This window comes from Poecile atricapillus, chromosome 2 (genome assembly GCF_030490865.1).
Source record: "Poecile atricapillus isolate bPoeAtr1 chromosome 2, bPoeAtr1.hap1, whole genome shotgun sequence".
In the NCBI taxonomy this organism is placed as follows: domain Eukaryota; kingdom Metazoa; phylum Chordata; class Aves; order Passeriformes; family Paridae; genus Poecile; species Poecile atricapillus.
Window position 1 is genome coordinate 64534847 of NC_081250.1, and position 21557 is coordinate 64556403.

The 21557-nt window shown below is 41.1% G+C and overlaps 1 protein-coding gene across 8 annotated transcripts in view; it reads right to left on the minus strand.

The window, feature by feature from the left end:
• Window positions 1-21557, minus strand: part of HIVEP1 (HIVEP zinc finger 1) — a 128668-nt gene that overhangs the window by 76700 nt on the left and 30411 nt on the right. Inside the window, exon 1 of one of the 8 annotated variants that reach the window (XM_058833730.1) lies at window positions 10408-10894. The exons of the other annotated variants lie outside the window; for them this stretch is intronic. Coding sequence (XP_058689713.1) covers window positions 10408-10447 — 40 coding nt within the window. The 5' untranslated portion in view covers window positions 10448-10894. Of the gene's footprint in view, window positions 1-10407; window positions 10895-21557 lie in introns of those variants that run through there. 8 annotated transcript variants of the gene reach the window in all.

Consider the following 21557-nt stretch of genomic DNA (forward strand, 5'->3'; position numbering starts at 1 on the left):
AATTCAAGCATGGAAAAGAATTTTGGTTTTGCAATATTTTAGCTTTCACAAACCCATTCCCAAGCCCATCCATGCTGAGTCATCTCCCGCACTCTCCCCTCCACCTGACAGCCGCCCATGGCCCACAAGAACACAAACCTCCTATTTTGACATCTGTCCCTCCCCAAATGAACCTCAAAGGACCACTTTGAACCAACCCAGCAAAAACTTTTAAAACAATATTTGAAACATACTGGTGTTCCAGTAATAGCTATGCTTTTACAGTTTACAGTTTACAATGCTACATATGACAATATATGTGACATGACTTCTAAGTCTTGATCTGTCTTAACATTTTGGAGATTGTTCTGACTAAAATGAAAAACACTGACAGGCAAAACAAAGCTCAATATTTTGCAAACTAATCTGCCATCTCTCCCTCTACATATGCCTATGAATGTACACATTTTTAAGAATGCATAATTAACTGTAAGAAAATAGTTCTCAGAAACCAGAAAGCTAAAGTATTTATATCAAAAGCTGAATCTTTCTCACTCGATCTGCACAAATAAACCCACTGAAGCTGCCAGCTTTGTCAAAGTGAGCAAGATTAGGTTCTAAACATAAATCAATTTAAGCAGTCAGAAACCTACAAGAAGTACTAAAATTGCTTTCAATTTCCTTGCAGATTTTTACAAAATAAAAGTCATTCACATAGTCTCTGGAAACAAAGTTAGTATTTTCTAAGACAGTGTTGCTATCACATTTCCATTAGGGACATTGGTATTTTTAGATAGTATTGCAAGGGTGGTTTATGGATGGGGAGTGGGGAGGTGGTGAAAGGGGTTACTTATCTTACAACTGCAATGTCATTTAAAATCCCAAGTAGCCATCCACACTGGTCAGTCAGATTTACATTGCTCTGATTTAGTTTAATTTTGTGGGGGTTGTTTTTTTGGGGGGTTTCTTGGTTTTGTTTTTTTTTGTTGTTTTTTCTGTTGGGGTTTTTTTGGGGGGGGGGGTGGTGGTTCTGGTTGCTCCTTTTTGCTTCCAAATTTTGCTATGTATTTATAACCACAGGAGTCAGTAAAGTGACTTGATTTGTGAGAGGCACTACAATCAGACAGATCTAAGATAAAAATAAAACTCATTATCTATAAGGTTGCTCTTGAAAGTCAACTATCACACTGGCATCACAAGAAATTAATTCATCAGTATATTTTTGACAAGCACAGTTTTTTTCTCCGAAAGGTCATTTTTCTAAATTAAGCGAAGTATTAAATATCTTTGCTGTTCTGTCACACATCTCAAACTTAACTCCTGAAATATTTTCACAGTAAAATCAAATTACATTTGAAATAAACATATGAAATAAAGTTTCACATGCATTTAAATTTGACATTTGTACCCTAAGCAATGTAAGCAAACACTAAGGCCTGTTTGTATGTTTTATAAACTACATTAATGGAAAATGTGCTTATTTGGTAAATATAGTATAGCCTAGTTTTGCCCAGAAAGTGTCCCTGTTTTAGAACTCCCCTAAATGCACACTGTTAAGCACGAGAGGTAGATCTGGAAATTACTGCTGTTCATATCACAGTTTGCTAGTGAAGGATTAGGACCATATTTACTGAGCATGTGCCAGAATCATCAAATAGTTTCAGCTGGAAGGGACCTTCAAAGGTCATCTAATCCAAACCCCTGCAATGAGCAGGGACATCTTAACGAGATCAGCTTGCTCAGAGCCCCATCCAACTTGATCTTGACTGTTTCCAGGCATGGGGCATCTAACACCTCTCTGGGTAACCTGTTCGTGTCTCACCACCCTCACAGTAAAAAATTTCTTCCTTATATCTGACCTAAATCCACCCTCTTTCAGTTTAAAGTCATTGCCCCTTGTCCTATCACTAATGCCCTTGTATACAGTCCCTCCCCATCTGTGTGGGCTCTCCTTACTCAACTAGGGAACCCAGACCGATATCCTGAACACCGTGCCCTGTTGCATGCCACCTCTACATCCTCCCATATTTTTCCCCTCTCTCATCAAACAGTGCTGGAATGGAATCCACCACAGCTGCTGCCCAGGATTTTGCTTCTGACTCCCACCCTACCTCTCGGAGGTGCTTTGCTGGGTTCTTTCAACCAGCGGGGGCAAAGCCTTGTGATGAACTATGGAAAATACCCACCTCTCCCCTTCCGCATTAGGAAAGGAAACCTACCCGCAACACCGACAAGAAAAAGCAGCTCCGCAGGATAAAAAACGGGAATCCTCTGGTGCCAAGCACACATGCCAAAGACAACTTCTCTTTGTGAATAAATACAGCACAAAGAACAAAGGTTCTCCTCCCCTTTTGCACCGGCTGGAGTGCCTCTGCGATGAGTGGATTTTCTGCAGCGCCTGCCTCCCTGGCAGGCGAGGGTTACAGGAGTGTCTTCACTTATGTAAGTGTGTTTCTTGAGTACACAATTACCCAACACACCCAAGGCACTCCAAGGCTTCTCTCTCTCTCTCTCTCTCTCTCTCTCTTTTTTTTTTTTTTAAGAAAAATCAGTTCCCTTCCAGCCGTAACATTTTTGGTTTTTTCAAATCCAGGTCTGTAAGCAAAGCCACGGAAGCGCTCTGAATGTGGTACAGTGAGACCCTTAGTATCCCAGTAAAAGAAACATTAATTTCTTGGCACCACAACTCTCTCCCTATGTACTGGAACGTAGGCTGAGCTCCAGACTTGTAAGAGACCTCGACATTCACAAGAACCTCCTCCATTTTCACCTGTGCACCTTTTTTCCTCCTACAGAAGGTCATCAAGTATCTGCTGAACATTCCTTCCAAAACCACAGAAGACACCTACGCCAGCAAGCCCCACCACCAGGAACAAACACACCTTCTGCTGTCTCACAGCACAAAATACTTGACTGTGTTCTTCCTAAATGAAACACTTCAACTCATTTTGAAAGAGAAAGAGCAGGATATGAACAAATAAGGGAGTATTTGACCAGGAAAAGGCAATGAGGCCTTCTGTAGGGAGATACCTGCAATTGTTCCACTGCAATAACATGTAGAAAATCTAACTCTGCATTTGAAAGGCCACCAGTGAAATCAAATATAGATCTGTCAGGCAGCACTGCATAGACCACAAGAGCCTTATTACCAGTATCCATACCTACCACAGTTTCTTTAAAATACATTCTCCCTCCTGAACAAGTCTTCAGTTAAAGACCATTCAAAAACCATGGCAAGCTTCCCTTTGGGCACACATTCAGGAAAAGACACAGCAGGAACATTCTGTGTAGGTACCAGTCAAATCTATCATCACTAGGTCTGTGCCAGGCAGAATGCGACAGAAATCCCTGATCACATGTTGGTAGAAATAGACCTTTTTTACTGACAACCTGAAAGCTGAAAGCATAAAGGAATCCAGATCATTCCAATGCTGATGTAAGATTTTAATCACACATGTAAGGTTTTTAATCACACAGGTCTGAAGGAGACACGGGGAAATCGCTGGTATTCATATCATAGTCTGCTAGTGAAGGATTAGGACCATATTTACTAAACAGTGTGCCCAACACATATGAAAGGGAAAAAATACTTAGTCCCTTTCTCCCTAGAAGTTTAACTTATCCATACTCTTAAATACTGCTTCTATTTCACAAGCATTATAGATCCCCAAAACCTGTATCTCTGCTCAAGGCCCTACACATCCTGACAAAGTCGCTGCGTCTGGTCATTGTTTCCCTCAAACATTATTTTTAATCATTTTATCCAAAGCAAAACAGTGGAACTCCACAACTATACCAGGTTTGGAGGTACTGTAGAATTTGCTTGCTTCATTGCTATGTTACACCTGATGACAGATCATGAGGCCTGGAGGAATACCTTAGGAGAAAGGAAGATGTGAAACATACCCAGCCTGCAGCCTGCTCTTTGCCATGCTCCCACAGTGACCTGGCTTTGGGAGAGCATCTTAGTCAGGCAAGCTCCCCAGGTGGTCCTCAGGGCTGCTGGTGATGCCTGGGCAGCTGCACATCATCACCAGAACTGCTGCAGAGATGAAAGCAGAGATGGCCATTCCCATATCTAGCCACCACCTTGGCTACAGGAAGGGTCAGAAACATTTTTCTAGACCCCCAAGATACTGACGGAGCCATGAATGCATCAAGTTGAAAGGACGTTGACAAATATTTGTCCTTGTCATTATTTGAAGTAGGAGAAAAAGGTTAAGCTGTCTGAGAGAAATTAAATGTTTTAATAGAGACAAGGACAAATATGAAGATGTCAGGATGTAAAAAGGCAACCTTCATAAAACTGGTCATGTTTTAATCTATGCAACCAATAAAGATACAGTAAAAATAACCATGCTACACTCTACTTGAATGCTGTTGACATTAGATCTATGGGAGAGAAAATAAAAAGTAAATAACCAATCAGTCTGCTGTTACACTGCTGATTGCTGAAGATACATAGCAGGAAATGATACCTTCTGTCTCATACAGATCAACAAGACTTAGAGCAAACCAAAATTTTATTTGTAATATTTCATTTCTAGCTCAGATTTGAGGTGGCTGGCCTCAAATTTTTGCTTTCTATCACATCTAATTTGTATTTAAGATGTAAAATTTGAAAACAAACAATGCAACAGTAAAGCTTCCTCAAGGCATACTGCCAAGGAAAACCTGAAGGCTGCACTAAACCACACTAGCAAACAAATATTGGCAATACCTTGTACAGGCAAATAAGAAACTCTGTGCGGTATTAGCAAAGGGGCTTTAAGTATTATATTGCAAATCCTGCGTAAAAAGAAGCAAGATCAAACATATCAATCCATGCACTCTCATCTAAAATTCCCCCTATAAAAACTAGGTTTTAAGAAAACAGGTTGGCAATAAATGCCAACTGGAGACTAAAATGCATTATATGGCAAATCATCCTGACATTTATCCCCACAACAAGTAATGTACATCCATAAAATCAGAGCAAAATAAATTGAAACATACTGTGATTGGGAAATGCACTGTTAAGGCACATGGAGACTTCCTAAATTCAGAGTCAATATAGGGACTCTTATTAAGATATTCCAGCATTTTGAAATACTAAATTCAATTTTCTTTAATGATGTACTGGCCATTTCTCCCGTTCTAATATTACCAAAGGACACATTGTTTGGCTACAGTGTATGGTGGCTGACACTTATCTTTCCCTAAAACTGTAAGCTCCCATGGAGATGACAAAAAGATGCTGCCAGAGAGAATCTGACCAAAAAAATAATAAAAAAAAAGAATCTTACACAAAATTCACTACTAGAATCTAAGGTATTTGTGGAAAAGATGAGCTTCAGTAAATTTTACACTACAAAATATTTTCTGGAATGAACAGTTCATCTTTCCTAAAAAAGAATACAACAAAAAGCCTCAAAAAACATTTGTCCAAAACTTTATTTTTTTATTAATTTAAACTAGAAGCCATGCAGACTTTGAAAATGCAAATTCAGTACAAAGTCTTCAAAATTTATAACAATGAATCCCTCATTTAATGCATATAACTTCAGAAAAACTATAGAAATATGACAAGTTTTGAGTTTTCTAACATTTTACTTTTTGTTGGTTTTCTTCCAGTAAATACAAGTTACAAAGGAAAACAAAGTCACACTTCTAAATTTCAACATTGTCCTATGAACCTATGAACATCATAGCCATTGTTAAGTAACATTTATGGATGTCAAAATGCAGGGATTTTACTTTGTTATCTATCCACTTGTCCCTTGTGGCAGTGTGCAGGCGCACACAGGTGAATATCTCACAGAAAAAATTAGATGGAGCTGAAATGTCTTCCCCAACCCCATGCTCCAGTCTCAGGTGAGCTTTTGACTCTTCACCAAAATTCAGGCAGTGCTCAGGCTGACTATCAAGTTCCCAAGGAATTTAAGAGAAGCAGAAATTCATCTTTCAATTTTATTAGGAAACCAAAACTTCCTGGCACAACCCCACAACATCCACCTATATGTGGGAACTCCCTTGTTATTACTTCCATTCCCCTGTGGCAAGAGACTGCAAACCAGCCAAATCACACACAAAGGTTCACTTCTCCACCGCACCTGTGGAATCCCAGGGCGTAGATGAAAGTGAGGACTGACTGCCCTGGAAAATGTCCAGGCACAGAGCAGTAAAAACAGCAGGCAGCAAGTCACCTAACAGAAGCTCAAAATTCCCTCTTTTAAGGCAAGAGGGAAAAGGGAAGAGGATTCTTGTTTTTGACCACATAGCTCAGTGATGGGAAGGCAGAAGAGAATGTGTGGGATGATGATGGAGAGGTGAGGGAATTTCTTAGTGAGGGGAAGTCTGGTCTCTGAGTTTAGGAACTTGTCATGGGATATGTGAATTTGGTACCAACGCCCAACACAACCTTCCTGTGTACTTTATATCTCCAGTCCATAAAACAACATTTCCATGCTCCAAGAATTTATTGGAAAGATAATTATATTCCTAAGGAACACAGTGACTGTACACATGAAGTCTTACAGAGATATTTAGACACTTAATTGCAAATGACTTACATAGAGATACTCTAGAGTTAACCCCTTGCCTGCCCTCCTGAGCACATCTTCTCATTTACCAGTGCCCTTTCCAATGACACACAAAAGTTTAAAGGCAGCTTTTTTTTTGCTATTTTATAGAATCATGTTCCAATCATCTCATTCCAATGCCCTTGCCATGGGCAGGGACACCTTCTACTAGACCAGGCTGCTCAAAGCCTCATCCAACCTGGCCTTGAACACTTCTAGAGATGGGGCATCCATGGCTTCTCCAGGCAACCCGTGCCAGTGTCTCATCACATATTATTATTGTATCCAAGGGTGGCCACAAACTCCTCCTGCCCTTATACATTCTGACAGGTAACACTAACTAATGAGACCAGAGACTTCCAAAACAGCTAACGAGTCAAAGTGCCAAACCACAGCTCTCTAACCAGCCTGAAACCAGCCTGGTCTTCTGAAAATCAGACCCTATTAGATTGTATGAAAGTGGGCCCACACAAAGCTACTGCTAAAACCCTTTTACAAAAACACAACTGGATTTTGTATGTGTCTCCTAAATACAGTGTAAACCAAATATTGTAGAGACAATGCAAAATTGGGGTACTTAGAAAGTAGCCTCTTCTTCCAGCTTGTAGTAATTAATTTCAAAATCAACAATCTTCATAATACAGTTGAGAATTTTCATAAGGCCGTTGTGATGGGTTTTAACTAATTCATTTTCCCACAGAAACTGGTAATCTGCCAATTAAAACAGCATTCATCTAACTCAACTCTCAGGTGCTCCCGACAATCATAACTCCTAGGTGAGGTAACAACCCATTTCAATCTTTCAGAAAACGATCTTTAAAGATAAAACTTATTATTAAGTCATAAAGCCCTGATACTTATCTTGCAGTGATGATAAAGACATATAATAAAGCAGGGATGTTCAACCAGAAGGAATACTGCGTTCAGTGTGAAGTGGTTTACAGCCATACGCTTTATAATATACAAAACCCAAACAAGACCAAAACAGTATTGTGAACCTGTAGAGGGTCTCAAATGGACACTGAGACCACACCAAAAGAAACCCATGTGGTTCTTTAAAGACAGCTCTGCCTCCGACCTGACACTTCATCTCTGGCTGAGCTAGCTTCATTAAGAGTCAAAAGTCTGTTTCTCAATCTCACTGTACTACCCATTTTCTGGACAAAAGACAACTTGAAAATGTTTAGGATCACTTTTGCTAAAACATACTACAAAAGCCACCAGATTTAATATCACAAAAAACCCTCGCAAATATAGGAAGATTTATGCTTGGTGTTCTTCTGAAATCTCCCTCTAAATAAATTCCATGTTTGAGCTACAGGCATCTCCTAAATATCTTTTCACAACGTAAGCAGGAGTGGGTGAAGCAACATTAACAGATGATCCTCTAGTATGTGCTGTGTCCTGTCATCTATCATCTTCAGGGCCATCAGCACTGCTGGGGTTTGTAATAAAATCATGGTTCATAACAGACAAACGAGCAAAAATTCTTCTTAATTTAAAATGTCATTAATTCCATTAAAACTGTATTGACTGTAGTAAGGGTTTGCCATTTTTAAACAATGCACAAACATGTAACTCCCTGTGACAAGCACACATATACCAAAATAAAGATACAGAGATGGACTAGTTCCATGTCAGAGAAGTGAAAATACCTGACTTACCTACACAACACTGATTAACACAAGTCGTAAATCCAGGGAATTTCAGAAAAGCTTCAGAAGTGAAACAGATGACATAGCACATCTCACTTCCTTCAAAGAGGAATTACTTACTGAAACCCTACACTGTCAAAGGTAGCAGCGAAAGCAGCAGCAATTAATGCTCTCAGCTGCATTTGCCCAACCTATCAAAAATAATTTTATGGCCAGGCTTCATCCATCTTTATTTTTAATTTTGCCAAGGTAACTGCAATTAACTTGCCAATTTCAGGCTGAACTACTTTGGGGTCAGGGGAGATGGGAGGAAAAGAAAGGCTAATGCCAAGTTATATGTCTCCCTCAGGCACCTAAATAAATAACTGCTGGTGAAGCAGAACAACACTGCATTTAAAAGAAACAGGAGTCAAACCCTACAGCTGAAACAACCAAAACATGAAGTTGTTTTAAACGTGAAGTTATATTCTATCTCTTAGAAAGTAGTATTATCTCTTAGAAAGTAGTTCATAGGAGTATGAACAGTCATATGCAAAAAACAGCTGAACTATGCATAAAACAAAACCCCTTCCTGTACTCTTTTACTTCTAGAAATGCAACAGAAGAAGATTTTTTTTCCCATATCCTGAAAAGTCAAGGTGTAAGCTAGTTTGGGGGCAACCAAAGATGTCTAAGCACAAACAAAGTTGTCATACCCAAACACTGCAGTTCTCTGAGCAAACAACAATTGTTCATGCCCAGAGAGCACAGAGCCAATTTTGCAGGTTGCTTCAACAGGTACCAGGCCTGCTTTGCCAAATAAACACCCCAGCAGCAAAACTATCTAGCAAATTCCCCATGGGAAGTTTCAAAACCAGAAGGCTCCAGAAATGGCTGCAGGCGTATCTTCCACCCTCCAGGCATGCCTGCTTCCTAGCCAGGGAGCTCAGAAACTGATTCTCAGCTCCTGCACCACCTGGAGCAGGCTGAACTGCTGCATAACCCTGCTGCAGTAAATCCCAGCTTCTGGCTCCCCATGCTGCCCTTGTGCTCCCACAGTTCAGTACAGCTCTAAGCTTTGGCTTTTTGAGATGACAGCTCTGACTTCTACTCGTTTAGAATATCAGCATGTGTGCACACAGGTAGCAGGCAGGCTTTGCTAACTAAAGCAGTGATGCCCTACTCACGTGTCTTCATACAATAAATGCTCAGCTTCTGGAAAACTGGTTTGGTTGAGATTTTGTTGGTTTCCAAGTAAAACTGGGAAGTAAAGGCCTTGTCAGAGCTGTAAAACCCAGGGGTAAAGCTACGCTACAGCTTTGCCTATTTGTACAGCAGCGTCCTCACTTCAACACTTGAGAGTTCTCACAGTCCATTTCTGTTTTTTTCATAGAAATAATATCTGCAAAAGTGCAATGCCTTTTCCTCTATAATGGCCTTGAAGCTAATAACTATTTTAAAGCAATTCCAGTACAGTCGGAAACTGTTATTGGCTGTTTATGTAACAGTGAATTAACCCCCACTGACACCTTTCAGGAATTCAGAACCACAGTGCACAAAATGTACTTTGCGAGAGCTTGTTAATATATGGTAAGTGCAAAAGCCATCTCAATTCAGAAGACTGGCTTTCAAAGCAAACATGCTTAACCTGCAGTTTCAGTCATGGAAGAAATTACTCAATTAATTGCAGGCAACAAAAACAACAGGGTTATAACTAATGTACAGTATATGCTCTGTGGGTGTAACGCAAGCTCATTTCCCAGTAGTATTCTCGCTTACATTTCTTACCCCATTGCTCTAAAACTATTTAGGAATGTTAAATTCACTTAAGACTTTTTCCCCACACACATCTGTTTTCTGGCAAAGAATATTATTATTAACACAGGTAGGGGCTGCTCTCTTAAGAAACATGTTTTCAGCACAGTAAATTTGGAGACCAGTGTTTTTCATACTCAGTTCTAGACCAGACATCATCTTCTCCAAACTTAAAATCACACATCAGAATTTATGAAGTTTTTGCCTGCACTAATGACATCCTTGCAGCGACAAAGAAGAGACTACAGCAAAAGGATTCAACAAATTCTCACCTGCTTCTAGGAATTCTAGCAGGCAAAGAGCAGCAAGATCAAAAGCACAAGAAGACCCCACTAGAGTTGACTGTTCCCATTCTGACACTGAGGAAGAGACGGTGTAAAATACTATTAATGATTAAAGACAACAGAAAAGAAACTTACCCGAGCAGACACTGATGCCTTCTCCCGTCATTCCTTCCATTCATGTAAAAGACATCTGTCAATGATTTGATCTAGGCTCGGAATCAGCATAGGGCTGGTACTTGGACTCAATGCTTAAGAGATTCTCAGGGTGTGTTTATGTGCACATCTTACGATTAAAACGCTGACAACTAAACGCGGTAATAAAATATGCAGATGAAGATTAAAAGAACCCCCTTCCAGCACCTGTCAGGCGGCTCTCAGCAGGCACTAGGAATGTTCATAAAGAAGGATGCCTCCCGTTTCCATCGAGGGCAATTCCTCAAACCCACCTCCCTCAAGCCTTGCGGTATTTTTCTCATCCTGGCCCCCATGCGAGAACGCATCTAATCCTCTTACCCCGCCCTCCCAGCTTTATTTTATTTAAAACGATGCCTGCAACAGCCCGGAGCTGCCCGCCGGGTCACCCCCCCCGGGACACCTGGGCGACCCTGCCACATCACGTTAGGCGCCGCGGAGTGACGGGTTAAGACGTAATCTGTCCCTCTCCCCCGGTTTACGGATCCCAGGGATCCTCCCCCGCTATCTCGCCATGGCAACGGCACCAGCGGGCGGGCGGGCGGGCTGGAGGCCGCCGGGGCCCCGCTTACGCAAGAGGCGCAGCAGCGGCAGCAGCCCGGGCCCGCCGCTCGGCCCCGGCCTGCGGGCTCCTGCCGCCGCTGGGCGTGCGGCCTGCTCGGCTCGGCCTTCTCCCCGCCTTTTCCTTCCTTTCCTTTCCTTTCCTTCCCACCCCCACCCCCCACTTTTTTTTTTTTTCCTCTTCCTTTTTCTCTCTTCTTTTTCCTCCTTTTTCCCCGTGATAGTTTTTCTTTCTCCCCTTTTCTCTTTCTTTTCCTTTCTTACCCCTTTTTCTCTTTTCTTTCTGTCATTTTTTTGTTTCACTTCCTCCATTTTCATTTTCTTTTTTCCCTTTCTCTTGTTTACTCTTTTATTTTATCCCTTTACACCCATATTTACTCTTTTCTTTCCCCCTTTCTTCTTCCCATTTTCCGCCTTTATTTTGTTTTCCCTCTTTCGTCTTGTTTCCTCATTTCCCCACTCCCTTCCTCCCCCCCTCCCCCCCCATATTTTTGTAGGGTTGGTTGGGGTCTTTTTTCGTCTCCTGGTTTGGTGGTTTGGTGGTTTTTTTCCTTGCATTTCCGACAGCCACCCAAGAACAAGCTGGTAGAGATTTAACCCGCTCCAATCCCATCTCCCACCATGGAAAACTGACCACAGCCAAGCCGCTGGACAAGCCGCCAATTCCCATTCCTACTCCCCGGGAACAGGCGCAGCAGAAAGGGGTTGCGCCTTTGAGTTCTTCAAATTAATAACCCTGGGAAGGGAAGGGCAGAGAGCCGGCAGATGAAAGGCAAGGTACGGACTTTGATCGTGCAATCGGAGCCATGCGGGCAGGCTCCCGAACCATGTGGAGCACCACTGAAGGTCAGCCTGGGCTGATCAGATTGCAGCAGGAGAGCCATAGAAAGCAGGGCAAACGGAGGTGGAAAAATCTATACACATCTGCCAAGAGATGAAAGAAAAGTTTGCCTCTGATGCTGGGATTTATGAATAAGGTAAATGAAGCCGTAATCTAACACTTGAGAAGATGCTTAGGTCTTCCTTCAGGAAAACACTTAAGCATGTGCTTAAACCCATTACTATTCAGGGCAGCCCATAAGCGTTTGCTGAAGGTTAAGCACAGCCTTCTTACAGGGAGCCCTTAAGTACTGTGCTGATTAAGGTGAGCTTTTTCCCTTCTAAATCTGAGCCACCGAGAACCACAAAATGAATTGCCCTCATTATATTTTAATATTGCCTCTGTCCTCTTTCAAATTAAACCAGGGAATGCAAACAGAAGGTAAGTTTTATTTTACATTAAGGGGATAAAGTCCAACATTACATTCTGTCGTGCTTTTTTTTCCTTTAAGATCCGCTGGCTGCCCAACACCATGCATCCCTGTGAATGAACACCTTTCATGAGGAAGAAAGAGCACATGGAAAAGTGATTGCTCTGCTACTTCTGAACTCTGGAATTCTCTTGATGTGCTGTTACAAGCCAGAAAAGATCACACAGAGCACTGCATATGAACATACACATGCTTTATCCAGTGATCTCTTTTGAAGCAAACCTGAAAAAGGCTGTAGATGGTGTACACATTACAGCTATTAAAGGTCATGGATAGGACAGCTATTTATTAGTTCAAGTAAGGTCAGTGTTACATCCACAGGCAGAGAGCTCTGCCTGTTGCACAAGTGACACTGTCTGCCCTTAATGTCCCGAGAAACTTTTGACAAGCTAAGCATATGTAACAAGCCACAAACCTTACATACAACTGCTGCAGTTCATTAATGTTCAACAGGAAGGTATCATATCTGAAATGGGTTCCATTTCTGCATCACAGTGCATTTCCTCTCCTCCAAGCTCTCCACTGGTGATTGCTGACAAAGAAATTGTATCCCTTGATGGAGAAGGAAAGCTCACTAACTAGTGAATTGGTAGCTGTGGCTCTTCCCAAGAGCCATTCTCCTTTGCTGCTATTTATTGGTTCATTTACTTTCTTTATACACACAGAAAATGGGACCTTGGAAAACAATTTGTGCCAGTTTTAGACTTCTACTGGAGCTAAAATCAGGGTCTTGGTTGAATTCCATAACAGTTTTTGGAGGAAAACTGTTATATAACTCTTTCCCTTTCTGGGAGACAACCTTGGTAGAAGAGCTTGTGAGAAGCAGTCAAATCTTTTGCAGGTCTTGAGACAGATGGCAAAGTAGGAGGGCAGAAGGTTACCTTAAGGTCAGGGTGTTTCCCATCCTTATGAGGTATATCCAAATGCTACAGGCAGGCAGGAACACTTCTGCTGCATTTACCTCCAAGAAATATCTTCTCACTCGAAGTAATTTGCCCTGCTAAATCCTGAGCTACAGGCAGTATCTTCTTCCTGGAAACTTTGTTATTATAAACAAACAAGGGCAAACAAATGAAGAATAATCTTAAATGCCTGTCCCTAAATATCCAATCTACCTTTCAAGAACTAAAGATCTCACCATACTTGGCATGGAAGCTGGACAAAAGAGATGAAGTTTGAAACCCAGATACTGCAACTCAGCCCTTCAAACAGGAAAGCAAACTCAAGAAGTAGTAGGTTGGATCTTAGAACCATTTAGTTATTTAGGTTAGAAATATCTCCCAGATCATCAAGTCCAACCACTAACACGGTGCTGGCAAGTCCACCACTGAACTATGTCCCTAAGTACCATGTATACCCATCTTTTAAATACTTCCAGGGATGGTGACTCAACCACTTCCCTAGGCAGCCTGTCTGAATGCTGAAGAATCCCTTTGTTCTTTTATTCTAAATTAAATTGAATATAAAATTGTCATAGAAACAATTAAGAGAAGGCCAGGATCATGCTGCAGAAACGCCCCGAAAGTGTATTCAGCTGTCCATGAATACTGAAATTACACATGAACTTTACAAAGTGACTCTTTGGATGACTCCTGTAGGATTTCTCTTTAATTGTAAGAACAAAAAGGGGAAAAATGAGATGTTAAGTCTTTCTCACTGTTTTCACAGCTTAAATACCTATGGACACTAAATCAACACAAGTACAATGATGAAATTAGTAAGTAAACAACTACAACCTTCACTGCTGTACAAAGAAGCTTGAAACCAAAGGAAGATCAATATGAATGATTCCAACTCCAAATCTGTAAACCAGATCCAGAAGAAAATGTCTCCTTACAAGAGATCATATTGGGGCCCAAATGGCTTCAAGACAAAGTGTAAATGAACCACTCTCCTCTGTGAAGGCTCAAAATCGAATGCTCAAGTTAACTACCCGTGAGTTTTCCCACAGAAGCAGGAGCTTGAAGAGAGTGTTAAAGCTGGCACCAGATTCCCTGCAATGACCTGGCAGCGTGTGATTACCACATAAACTTCTCTCTCCTCCCCCAAAAACAAACAGAAAATGAAGGATGCTAACTGTCAATGTCATTAGGCACTGGAGATCATTGCAGCTGTATCTTCCTACATTTACTTCCTTCTTGCAGGATTATTTTAACAGTCTATTAAATAAAGTTAACTAGCAATGAAACAAGAACTGATTACAAACTGAGGATCTCAATTTTCTAAAGCTGAACTCCCACCCTCTATCACTGGAGTAAAAGTCCAAGTGATGAAATAAACCTTGAACTTTGTAGCTTTACTCATCATTTTTGGAAACAAATGAGCACCTTGTCCCAGACACCGCAATTCAGCAACTTCATCTGTATACGTGTCAGAAAGAGAGAGCAGAAAACTCCAGCCAGCGAGTATACAAACAAGAGCATTCCCTGGATCAACGTCACTTACTGGAATTGCACTTGGAAAGGACACACACCAGTGCAGTTACTATCACACCACCATGACCCAGTTCCAGGCAGGAAGCTGTGCTCCCAACCCAGTGGTCTCAAAAAGTGGGCCACATGAGCAGCAACCAATCATCTAGGTACAAAATGAGAGGGAGAATGAAAAGGAGGAGCTATTTACCACGAACAGGTTCAGCAAAACTCAAGCTGCATCATCCTGCTAGCTCTCCCAGAAGCAAGTGAGCAGGAAGGATGACAAAGAGGTTTGAACTGGAAGTCACTGACAGAGGAACTAGGGGCTCGTAAGGACTGTAGCCTTCTCAGCTTCCAAAGTCCCCAAAGGAATAATGGGTACCTTGTGCATGTGTACTGGTTCTCTCTCTAATCTCAGCCACCTCAGTTGTTCCTGAACACTAAACTCCATTTCATTGAAGAAAAAGGATAACAGAATCTGTGTCTTCCTGCTGTAGATCATTCAGCCCCCACAAAAGACAACACTCCAGATACAGGAAAAGAGAGCTATTTATATAAGTATTTTTCCCATTTTTTGTCCAAGGTAATTCCAAATAATGAGCAGGGGGAGGGAAGTTCACTATGTTATCCAGGTTCATCCTAAATTGGATTGCAAGACATATTAGAAAAATATAGCATTTAAATATGATTGAATAAAAATTCCTACCTGGGCTTCAAACTATCATAATTAGACTTTTCAATGTTTTTGTCCTGTTCCACTCTGATTTAAACCAGGTATAATGCAATTTTGAATCATATTCAAACAAGGTACCTCAACCAATTTAAACTATATTTAGATTGCAGTATTTTTACTACTAAAGAAACCTAACAGAGGAACAACATGCTTGGAACATCTGTCGCAGTGATTGAAAGAAGTCTATGACAGGAATAGCAAACAGTTATTTTCTTTCCTGAAATGATGTCAATCTGTTGAAGCAAAGTATCAGTGAAGTATATTGTTTCTAAGAGGTACCTCACTCTGGCCTGTCTTCTCCAAAACGAAGATGATTAAAATACCCCCTTGCTGCATAACCTTATCTGCTTGCTTATTATTATCCGCTATTTCTGTATCAAGGGAAACACTCTTTGTCAAAGCTAGTAAGCATGTTACAGCATTACATGAAAAAAATAATTCATTTGTTCAAGTCTAAAAACCTCCACCAAATGAAATTCAAATTTTAACATGCATCAATTATTCTTTACATTTACATTATCAACTGTATGAGTCAACACAATCCCTAAGTTACAGACCTCTTAGCAAGGCTGTCTGTCACACAGCATGTTCTGCAGTGATGATCAGAACCGCACATTCTTTATGACACAACTCTGCAGTTACTTCATGGAGGATGATGACAGAATGGCTCTCACTTTATGCTTCTGCTGGTTCTCAAGGATGAATTTCAATGTGGTGGTCCAAATCAAGGTTCTTTCCTACAAAAGACCCAAATCAAGGGTCTTGCCTGTCCAGACCCCACAGAGGCAGAGAACAAAGGTGAAGAAGGATCAGTCGCTGGGTGTAGCGATTTGACTCCCTCTGAGCACTAAGGTATAGGAAATGGGGATGTCAAGCAGCGATGGAACGACTCCCAGGATTCATTAAAAGTTCTTGGTGTCTCACCATCATGGGTCCAACTGTCAGGCCTCAGCAAACAGTACCTCTTCTGACTGTCATCAGGCTGAGGTTTCAGCCTCATTGCCCAGTGGCAGCTACATGCATTGCTCCCCTGAGCTAGGATCTACTGGGGCCCTTAAATCAGATATAAAATACATGATCAAGAGTGGCCAGTTACCCCATATCACCCATCTGACTGCCACCATTGGCACACAGCTAGGGCAGGCACGTCTCTCTCTCATACAATAAGCCTTGAGGCTCAGCTGGAAGAAGATAGGTCTGGTAGGCTGCCAACATGTGAGAGCATGGATGCCTTTAATAACCAACCAGCACTGCATGACATGAGGCAATGCAGCCTGTCACGGGCCCAAGGCGGCTGTGTTCGCATGGCTAGGTGTTTCCCTTGTGTTGGTGCTAAACTTGGTTCAGGAGAGGCAACCAACACCATTACTGGTGTTCTCAGACCAGCCTGGGAAAGAGCTTCTCATCAGGTCACAGCCCTGCCATGAGGCTGCTGGGCATGGCAGCACAGCCACTGCTGAGAACATCAGTGGTTTTCTATAAAAAAAAAAACAAGAAACAATAGTGACATAATTTAGGAAATACTGTTATATGAATTAAGATGGGGACTTCAAAAAAGCAGGCAGTTTCTGAACAGTGCATATTGATGTGAAAGCTTACAGAGAGAAACTTAAGTATCAAATAGCTAAGACAGAACCAAGTATCAGCACTCAGGAAGAAATTACTGAAAATTACTTTAAGAAGGATGTGAAATACCAAAGGCTGCTGATTATTTGAAGAAAAAGAAAGCAAGCAAGGACAGGGATACTCACATATTCAGTGGAATAGTTTAAAATCCTATTTAATTTTCTTATGTAAATATTCCTGTTAACATATATTGTTTGAAAAAGATTCATAAGACATTTATATTAAAAATAGACTTGAAAGCAGAATTTATCCCTCTGTGTAGTGTTTTCTTGTAGCTGTTGGACTGTTTACTTCAAAAGGGACTGCTACAAAGGAATCATTGTAAACTTTCAACTTAACTTTCAGCATCAAAAGTATTTTGTGTTCCAATAAAAAAAAAACAAAACACAATTCAGCCACACTTGAGAGCTCGTGTTGGGCTCCTCTACAAAAAATTCAGGAAAAGTTGGTGGCTTACTCACTGGGGTGACCCCAAGACTTGCCTTATTGCACCCAGCTCCACCCATGGCTCAAACCCTACTGTACCTTAATGAAAACTGATGGATACAGATCCCACCTTCCTGAGAGCAGAGATTTGATTTCACTTTGCATCCACTGGTCCTTTCTTTGAGCTCTCCAGGGGCATGTCAGCTCTTTGCTCCTGTCCTTTTCACCCTTCCTTAAATTTCAACTGAGAGACTTAAGCAAAAGCCACTTATTTTAAACTGGTGGTGTAGAGACCTTTCCAGAGCAATAAAAAGGTAGGACAGAATTTTCTCTGTAGGTAGCAGACAGGCAGGGCTCCTTTTTGACTATTCATTTTAATGCTGCCATAGTTTTGTTATGGTATTAATTATGTAGGAGAGCGCCCACACTTTTGTATAAGCATCTTTTTGAATTATTTAGAACAAAATAACATGGAAACAGCAGTTACTCAGCATTTCTGCAAACTGTGCAACTCAAATTTTAGCACTGATCACAGAACATGCTAAACAGCAAATAATGTAGTCACCAATGTGCGAGCCTTGAAAGATGAAGTACGGGTCTATTCTACAGGTGATTGTCCCATTTGTAGTAGTACACATGCTCAAGCACAGAAGCAAAGTAGGATTATTAAGTGCACTTTAAGTACTTTGTGGATTCAGGTGGTTAGCTACTTAAAAACACAAAACGAAAAAAAAGCAACCCCAACGCCCTAACCCAGACCACATCATGAGTGGAAGATCAACTAAGTTGAACAGTATATTCCAACTCAATTTTTGCCATTCTGGTTTGAAGTAACCCAAGGTGAAAGGGCTTTATATCCTAAATCCTAAAGGGATATAAAGTTCCCAGAGTCCCATATTATTTCAACCCAGTCCTTGGCCAAGTCAGTAATAGTTGGATCAGAAATTATAGAAGAATATAGCTGATATTTGACAAGATGGTTTTGCAGCCACCATGGAGCACCCTTCCCTCCTGGCTCCCAAATCCACCCGAGCCTCTGGTCCTTGCACAGGACTGTAAAACGATCCCCTTTCCTGCTGAGGATGGAAGCAGCGTGGGGTAGCAGGTTTTAAAGAGTTCCCTTCAGGCTAATGAGGAAATGTCGAAACGAACCAAGGGTGCAGTCATAGCTGTGTGACTCTCTGAAAGAAAGCATTTAGAAACAGATTCATAAACAAGGGGATTGCAGCTGTCAGTAGGGGCTTAAGACCCATAATCGGGATCAGGCAACACAACGCGAAGCGCGGCATTCGCCGCAGCAGTTACTACACTTCTGTCCCTTTTCCAGCAACTTTTGCTGACTCAGGAGCACAAACTGCTGACGTCCCTCCGGGGAGTGCCTCTCACACACTCCCTTACACACACACACACACACACACACACACAACGTGGATGTGGAAAGGAGCATGAAAGAACAAGTATATGTCAAAGTACTTAAAAAATATATATGTATATAAAGTTCCATGCTCTAACCACCTCTCTTTTTTAAAAATTCTCTCATTAAGTGCTACACTGAATGAAAGCAGCTGAACAAACAATCTTTGGATTACTGGAAGAAATACAGTGCTGAAATTTTGCGGGATTTTAGCCCACTACAAAAACCCATGGTTTTTTTGTCCAATCTGGAAGACAAATTATTTCAATGAGTGAGGATTTCCCCTCTTTTCAGGAAGAAAAAACTCACTGTGCATGTGTAGAACATTCTAAATAACCAAAACCATCATGGGACTTGCTCTGCATAGGTCCCCACTCCAGACACTGCAAGGCAACACTGCTCTTCTATATGTGGGATGAAAAGATCACACAAAAATCTGAAGTACCACTTCTTGAAACATACGAAATTACTACTGTTACAATAAAACGCATACACACAAACCCAACTGAATTTATCTAATACAAAAATCACTTGAACTGAATTTTTTTCCGAAAGGAAGATGAAAAGGTAACACGGAAAAGCAGCTTGGGCTACAAAGTGACAGACTTCAGCAGGCAGGAGAGCAAGCAGGCAAATGTTAGTGCTAATACTATTAAGAACACTGTCTTGCATATATAAGCAAAACATTTCTTTGGCAATCTCCTAGCCTCAAACACTTTATAACCTTGATACCCAAACTGAACTTCAGCACATTTGATGCCAAAATCCCCTTGGCATCTGCTTTAGTAACTGTCAAAAAAGTATTTTGTATTTTGTCCTTTTTTTTTTTTAGCGAGATATTTACTCAGGTATTTAATCAGGTAGTTTTCCTCTAAGCCATTGTTACCCTTTTTTTTATTTCACTATCCCAGGCCAGCCTCACAACCAGGTTTCTATCTTTAATTGACTGCTCAGCTTGTACTCTTCTAGTTAGGCAGGAGTTCTGCAGAAGAGAGCTAAAGGTGACAGCACACAATAAGCTAGATAAGCACCAACAATATCACACTCTTACAAAAAAGCAAATGTTGTGCTGGATAGACAGCAAGAGAGGTCTGTGAGGAAAGCTTTCTGCTGTACTCACCATTACTAGATGCCAACAGGAATATTTTGGTCAAGTTTCACTGCTGCTCTCCATGAGATACGTGGACAAGTCGGAAGATATTCAGAGAAGAGTAGAAAGAGGATAAATTAAGTATCTAATCTAAATAAGAGGAAACTGAAGGCAGAGAAGGTAACAGTCCTCACAATTGTTCTGGAGGAAGATTCAAAGAGGAAATTAATTTCTTTTCAAATGTAAAGAGGAAAGACTACCACAACCGTGAGAAAAGCTTTCTGACAGAAAGAAAAGCACGTGAATAGATTTTATACATATATATGTTTATATATATATGCATACATATACATCACAGATGATATATGTTGTATCTTTTTATTAGGATAAGAACATATATCTCTAAGTTCTGTAGAGATGCTAGTTGCTGTCAGAAATGACTTTGTCAGCCCTGTCTTAGGGTAAGCAGGTCAGATCATTCCTTGGGCACACAGCTCAGTCCTGTGGTTCTGCAAGCAGGCAAACTGCCTTGCCCTTTGCCCAGCACTAAAGTGCCCACCGAGGCCTACGAGAGGAGCAGTCCCTTTATTTTAAAATACAGAAACAAGAGAGACTTCAGTCTTGCTGTCCCTGGTAGTCCTGGGTGAAGGTCAAGTACAGCCTGCCCATCAACAGCAAGTCTAAGGCAGAATGATGAAAGATGACGTAGCCATGTGGAGTACTGCAAGTGACCTGAACTGCACAAAAACCCCAGCATCCTTCCACTCAGCTACAGAGAAAATAAAATCCGGGGTTTGCAGTTAGCTGCTAAGAGGTCTAGAAATAAGAAAGGGAAAACATCTACTGCAACACTACTTTTCACTTCTTTATACTTTACCAGCACGATGCATACTATTGGAGGACATCAGCCTTTCTTGCACCCTGCCTCTATGTAAAGTATGTAGCTTTTTTATCTCTTACATGTATTTTGTCTGCACAGATTACTAGTAGTTTGGGGCTAAAAACTATTTTACTTATGTACACCCAATCCCTCAAAAAACCAGTGATCTTGCTAATTTGATTATAAGCACTGACCAGCCATTAGCTGTCCAAACAAGCTGCATCTCCCACCTCACTGTGATTTAGCTACAGCTACAAGTTTGGTTTCAGTCAAAGAAGTTCTTTTTTCTTGCTAATATGAATCTAAACCCATTCTATCAGTTTAAAGCCATTACCCTTTGTCCATTAAAAGATCCATTAAAAACGTTCCAGATTAGGGCTTTTTTGTGAAAATTGACAGGACTGGAGTCTGGGTAAAGTTCTCAGCCACCACACATATGCATTCCTTTGGCTATTCCTTTTACCACAACACAGAAATTGGCAGTGTATTATATACAGTTTGCAGTGTATTATATTGTATATACTGAAGCTCTCTGAGAAAACAATCCAGGCAGAACAGAACACCTCGGTAACAACACTATTAATATTACTAACACATGCTTGGTTTAGCAAAGTTTCAGCAACTCATTTTGGAGTTGTA